General features: G+C 41.7%; 1 protein-coding gene across 1 annotated transcript in view; it reads right to left on the bottom strand.

The window, feature by feature from the left end:
* Window positions 1-460: 460 nt before the first annotated feature.
* LOC134613830 (uncharacterized) overlaps window positions 461-7091 on the bottom strand; it is a 34379-nt gene continuing 27748 nt past the window's right edge. Inside the window, exons 13-14 of the mRNA XM_063457463.1 lie at window positions 2244-2316; window positions 461-626 (exon numbers count right to left, since the gene is read on the bottom strand). Of these exons, the coding sequence (XP_063313533.1) occupies window positions 557-626; window positions 2244-2316 (143 nt within the window). The 3' untranslated portion in view covers window positions 461-556. The remainder of the gene's footprint in view (window positions 627-2243; window positions 2317-7091) is intronic.

Below are 7091 nucleotides of genomic sequence, written 5' to 3'. Positions count from 1 at the left end.
TATATATATATATATATATATATATATATATATATAAAATAGTAAGGTGGACTCCTGGATTTGAAAAATTACTTGGTTTATTGTGCAGAAAAATCAAAGTTCAGTGAATCCACTGAACTTAGATTTTTCTGCACAATAAACCAAGTAATTTTTCTATATACAAATCGCTAGTTTGCACCCTGGTACGTATTTTTGTATATATTGTATATAGGTAGTGTGCCAAACCTATTTTTTTGAAATATATATATATACACACACACACACACGAGTGTTTTAAGCTCAAGTTGCCTCTGACAATGATTTTTTTGACATTCTTTTGTTAATCTCTTGGTTTAACACAATCAAATGAGTAATTATTCTGATATTGTAGTACATACCAACGCATATTAACAAATGTAAAAATTTTAAATCTAGGATCTTCAAAAGAAAAACTTTTATAATAAAATAATACACAGGTGGCAATATGTGAAGTATGGTCTGTAAAACATTTTTTTAAAAAATATATAATAAGTGCCGTCCTACTTCAAATAAAATAAAATTTCAGCAATACGCTAAACTAGAAAAAAACAGTGTCATCCCCAGCAGTAGAGCCGCAATCATATGTGTAATTCAGCTTTCTGTGGACACTAAAATAAGAGATAACGTATTAGAATTCTCCCACTTCCCATAATATATATATACACACACACACAAACAATGCAAGTTAACATCCGATAGAAAATGCCTGGGTATTATTATTTAACAATATATAATAAAGATAGAAATGGATTCATTTACAGATCCTAGTGTTAACTTAAAGAAACTCTAAACTGATATAGAGATTCTATTAAACATAACTGCTACAGCATGGGGGTAATCTCTGGGTACCATTCCCTCAAATGTTTCTCTCAGGAAGACCGAGACTGCCCTTATTCCTCAAGCAACATGGAAAATGTGGAATGTACTCTTCTGCATTATCAATGGTCATTTTGTTAAAACCTGAGCAGCATGGAGAGGCTGAGAGAGCTGGGATAACCTCTGCCAATTACTGCTGTCCAGAATATGTTAAGAGCTGAGTTTTCCATGCCCAAGATGAAAAATAACAGTTGGATAGAAATCATTAAAAAAACAAAACCAATAAAACTATCCAACATATATAGAAAGTTACAGGGTCAAATATAAGGCTTGCCCTATTCATTTTTTCATTGAAATTTTCAGAAGTAGACAACCCAAGGTATTGCAAATAGGGTATGTCCAGTTTTTTCTAGTAGCCAAAGTTAGCGTTCTAATTAAATTAAATTGGCTCCCAGCAGCACCCTATTTATGCATGTTCAGGTGAGTGCAGCCAGCCCCCTTGTTTCTCACACATACATATATGTGTGTTTTTATTTCCTATATATGTATTACATTATAAGTTTTAGGTGGCTGGGGGACTGCCTAATTGCTCAGACAGTCCCCCTGCTGGCAGCTCCATAGACTTCCATTGTGGCCATGTGATCATGGTGATCACATGGCCCTGAAGGGCCGGAACTGCTGCAGGGGGACTGCTGGGATCTCGGGCAGATAGCCGGGTCATTTTAGCCGCAGACGTGCATGGTACATCCGCGGTCATTAACTGACGTTCTTTTTGTCGGTTGTACCCTGCACGTCCGAGGTCAGGAAAGGGTTAAAGAGACACTATAGTCACCAAAACATCTTTAGCTTACTTAAGTGGTTTTGGTGTATACATCCTGCCCATGTAGTCTCACGGCTCAATTTTCTGCCATTTGGGAGTTAAATAACTTTGCTTATATATACCTAGTCACACCTCCCTCCATGTGATTTGCATAGCTTCCTAAACACTTACTGTAAACTAAGATCTAGTGTTTAAACTTCCTTTATTACACAGTATGTGTTATCTCCTGCTCTGATAATAGCCTTAGAGACCCTGCAAGAGCCTCCAGTGCAGGATTTAAAGTCAATTTACAGAGCAGGAGATACAAACTTCTAATGTAAGTTACATTTGATTGAAAATAAAACCATTTTTTTATGCAGGCTGTGTGTCTCACAGGCTTGGGAGGTGTGGCTAGGGCTGGATAAACAAATGTGATTCAACTCCTAAATGGCAGCGAGTTAGGAAAGTGAGACTGCAGGGGCATGACAAAATGGTTTTATTAAGCTAAAGCCGTTTTAGTGCCTATAGTGTCCCTTTAAGTCTACGGTTTATGATAATCTTTCATAAGAAGCTCAACCAACAATGTTTTATTCTGATGAGATCACATTACCTTTTGCGGATACCATTCACTGATTTAGACGGACTGCTCATCTTCAAACTTTTTGAGCTTCCTCTGTACAGTTCTTAAAGCAAAGAAAGAAAGGAAAAAAATGCTTATTCAAAGACAGAGGAAATGGTTAAATATTACTCTTACATATGTAGTAAACTCAGTATTCACTATCTTACCAAACAAAACAAGCAACAGGTAGACAAACTTTATTGGCTCTCTAAAGCCTAATCTCATAGTGGATCTATTGAATTGTTGCACAATAGAGAGCCCTCCGCAACACAGTAAACTATTCAGTTTGTAACTGAACTAGTGTAATGTTTATGCAATGTTTCCAATGGTCAATGATTACATAAGTCAAAGAAAAACTTGTATCCATTATGACAGGGGAGGAGGGAAATCATTTGGTCCGACATGGTACTGCAGGCAATTAAAGGACCACTCTAGGCACCCAGACCACTTCAGCTTAATTAAGTGGTCTGGGTGCCAGGTCCAGATAGGGTTAACCCAATTTTTTTTAAACATAGTTTCAGAGAAACTGCTATGTTTATAAATTGGTTAAGCCTTCCCCCAAAGCCTCTAGTGGCTGTCTCATTGACAGCCGCTAGAGGCGCTTGCGTGATTCTCACTGTGAAAATCACAGTGAGAGCACGCAAGCGTCCATAGGAAAGCATTGTAAATGCTTTCCTATGCGACCAGCTGAATGCGCGCGCAGCTCTTGCTGCGCGTGCGCATTCAGCCGACGGGGCAGAACGGAGGCGGAGAGGAGAGCGAGAGCTCCCCGCCCAGCGCTTGAAAAAGGTACGTTTTAACCCTTTTCCCCTTTCCAGAGCCGAGCGGGAGGGGGACCCTGAGGGTGGGGGCACCCTCAGGGCACTCTAGTGCCAGGAAAACGAGTGTTTTCCTGGCACTAGAGTGGTCCTTTAATTTCGGGCAGCTGCCCTATTTTATTATGTGGAGGAGGACCGTGAAGGCACGCAGCGGCACATACCAACGTGCTCCACCTTCAGTGTTTCCTGAAGGCGCAGAAGGATCTGCTCTGACTGGAGTGGGTCTGAGTGAGGCGGTTACCTGTCAGCAGCGGAAATCTTAAGGAGCACGAGAAGCCTGTCAGCAGCGAACATTTAAGAGCTCTGCTCTAATCAAATATTGTGAGTTACTCCGCTTGACTTTCCTATTTGAAATGCTTTTTAAAATGGGGCAGGGTAAGAGTTTTGTAGACTGGGGAGTGGGTTGCAGATTGTCTTGTGGGGATTGTGGATTGTGTTGTGTGGGGGTGGGGAATTCTAGTATTGTGGAATTACAGACAGTGGTTTATTCTTTATTTGTGCTGCCCTAGGCACGACTAAATTCGGGCACCCCCTAACTCTAAATTTGCCCCACCACTTGCTTTTGGTGGGGGTGGGGGGGGGGGGGGGGGTGGGGGGGTGGGGGCGTGTTAGGGATTGCAGATTGTGTTTTGGGGATTGCAGATTGTATTGTGAGGATTGTAGACTGTGTAATGAGCATATGTGTGCCAATGAGCTTGTCTGTAGTGAGCATGTGTATCAATGAGCTTGTCCTTTTGTATCTACCATGACACAATAACATATATGGCTGGCATGCATTTTGGGGTGCCAATTGCGCCTGGATAAAATCAATGCTCTTCAACAGAGTTTGGAATCACAAAAAGCCAGTTTCACTAGACCTCGTTGTGACAGAGACAACTTTATATAGACGAGTTATGTAGTGAGTGAGCTAGTTTAGGCCTCATGTAGAGGGAGAGTTTGTGAAAGAGTGCATGGTTGCTGCTGCAGAGTTGTTAGCACCAGCCAAAGTAAAATAATTTCAGTGTTCGTTTGTCACGGAGAACAGTCTCAGATCGGATTAGTGACTTAGAACAAGATATTGAAAATACACTTGTGACGAGACAACGGACATAACAAATACTGCTCAACTGGCTGTTTTTGTTTGTGGGATAACTGCAGAGTTTGACACACGAGAGGAACTGCTTTCACTGGAAGACATGCATGACATTACAAGAGGCGAGGACTTGTTTGAGAGACTTATTTTATCAATGAAATAAACTTGAGCTAAAATTTTAAAAGATAAAGTGGCCTTACTACAGATGGAGCTCCAGCCATGGTTGGCTCACAAAAAGGGTTAGTTGCGTTTGTCAAGTAAGAACTGAATCGTCTCAATCTTGATCCAAATGATTTATTTGTATGCCAGTGCATCATACACCAAGAAAGTATCTGTGCACAGTCGTTACGGCTCAATAATGTGATGTCAACAGTAGTGTCATGCACAAATTTTATCAAAACCAGAGGGCTTAACAGTTTAAAGAGTGATCTTGACTTGAAGTGCGGTGGCTGAGTCGCGGGAACATGCTCAGGAGGTTTTACGAACTGCAGGATGAAGTCAAGCAATTCATGGAGATGAAGGGAAAACCTGTCATGGAATACAATGATAGCAAATGGGTGTGTGATCTAGCATTCATTGTGGACATTACCAAGTACCTCTCAGAGCTGAACGTCAAGCTGCAGAGCTGTTGAAAGTGAAACTCGAGAAGAATAACAGTGCATTGCCCCACTCTGGAAGGACAATGTGCGAAACTAATTGAGGCATTTAGTGAAAGATTCAAGGACGTAAAATTAAACAAATCGAAAGGTGTAGCAAAGATGTTCAATTCCATGTGGAACCAGCTGATGTGCCTGATAACCTACAACACGAAACAATTCAGCTGCAAAGCGATGATGTGCTGAAAGCTAGGTATAACAACCTCCTACTGCTTGAAGTAATGATGAATTCCCCACTTTGAGAAGACATGCATTAAAATATATATCTGTGTTTGCAGCAACTTACTGCAGCAAGCAGTTTTTTTCAAAACTTACCATCGCAAAGAGGCGATTGCACTCCAGATTGACCGACACAAACCTGGAAAACCAGTTGCGAGTAGCAACATCAATATCAGCTAACAATACACACCTCACCAAAGAGAAGCAGTTCCAGCCATCACATTAGGGGTGTGTGAATTAAATGTTTGACCAAATATAGCAGGCTAATTTTTAAGTTGATAATTTTGTATGGCCCCCGAATAATGTTATAAATATCCAAATGGCCCGTGGCAGAAAAAAGGTTCCCCCATCCATGCTCTATGAGATGTGATCTGTAGAATTCCTGCAAATTTTAGGATCGTTTTTAAACAATTTTATATCATGCACCTTATATTCTTTTAAAATTCCATCTCTATTTTTGCTTTTGATTTAATAACACAGTAAAGTTAAATGAGTGTTCCATTGGTGGTTTGCACCTCCCTTGCCTGGTGGTGGTAACATGCCTCTGCATGGTGGCAACCATCAGCATGATATTTATCAGGCTGTCAGGAACTTGGGGAGGGTAGAGATGGGCCCCCATCAAAATTGCCCACCTTCCCCACCCCCAGTTTAACAGTACTTATGTAAAGGATTATATTTATTATCCTGTAAAACTTCCTTCTCAAGATATTTACAAATTAAATACAACAATGCATTTTCAACAAATGTCTTAAAAGATCACTAAAGTCACCCAGGCCACTTCATTTCAACGTTCCTTTATATTAAATGCACCTTTTGTTGCCGTGAAAGTATTTAAAAGGTAATTAAGGGATAATATTCAAGAATTCCTTGAGAACAGCATGGTTATCAGCAAACATCAGCATGGTTTTATGAAGCACAGGTCATGTTAAACTAATTTAATTGCATTCTACGAAGAAGTAAGTAGAAGTATAGATCAGGGTGTTGCAGTGGACGTGATCTATTTAGATTTTGCCAAGGTGTTAAATAAAGTTCCACACAATAGAGTAGTGTTCAAACTCAAAGAAATCAGTCTAGATGAAAATTCTTGTTCTTGGGTAGAACACTGGCTTAAAATAGAGCACAAAGAGTTGTCATTAATGGTACATTTTCAATCTGGACAGAGGTGGCAATTGGTGTCCCTCAGGGTTCTGTCATGGGACCCCATCTATTTAACCCCTTAAGGACACATGACGTGTGTGACACGTCATGATTCCTTTTTATTCCAGAAGTTTGGTCCTTAAGGGGTTAATGTTTATAAAGGATCTTGAAGACAGCATTGAAAGTCATGTTTCAGTGTATGCAGATGACACAAAACACACTGTAAAAGAATACAATGTGAGCAAGCTATTACTTTGCTGCAGATGGATTTACATAGACTGGAGGACTGGGGCCTCAAATGGCAGATGAAATGTACAAAAATTTGAAGTTATGGGGGCGGGGCCAAGCCAGCAAGCTGAGAGGACGCATGAAAGCTGGGCTCCTGCTTTAGTTGCTGATTTCTTACAAACACTTGCCAAACTAGAGAAACCAAATAAACCGGGGTGCACTGCCTTTGTCAGGGGTGACCTGGTGATTAGCCCGATACCAGAATCGAGTGTGTTGGCGACCGAGAGCCCAAGATGGATAGCTGCGGCCTACTGAAGGCGAAACCGAGGAGAGACGGCTGCTCTCCTCGCCCAAACACTGGAGGCACAGACCCATTGATGCCCTGCTTCCCCCCTGGACCGGCGGGGGTCATCCCGGTCCGGCCCTGAGGGGCAACCTCCCTGCCCGGGCCTCTGGGGTAGAATCTAATGAGCAGCGAGAGGCGACGCAGCAAGGCAAAATGGCTGCCACCACGTGTGCTCAAGACAGAGAAAACCGAACTTGAAGCCAGACTAGATGAGCTATTCGCCAGGTTTTGGAGGAAGAATCCGGGAGCAACGGGCCAAGATACACAGGATTGCCACCATGGTGCCAGTGGACCCCCGACGCAAGCGTACAAGCCTGCTTGTAAAGGAAGCATGTAAACGGCGCCAGGGGCGGCAAAAAGGAA

The sequence above is a fragment of the Pelobates fuscus genome, chromosome 1, assembly GCF_036172605.1.
Source record: "Pelobates fuscus isolate aPelFus1 chromosome 1, aPelFus1.pri, whole genome shotgun sequence".
Classification (NCBI taxonomy): domain Eukaryota; kingdom Metazoa; phylum Chordata; class Amphibia; order Anura; family Pelobatidae; genus Pelobates; species Pelobates fuscus.
This window is presented reverse-complemented; position numbering and strand designations above follow the sequence as displayed.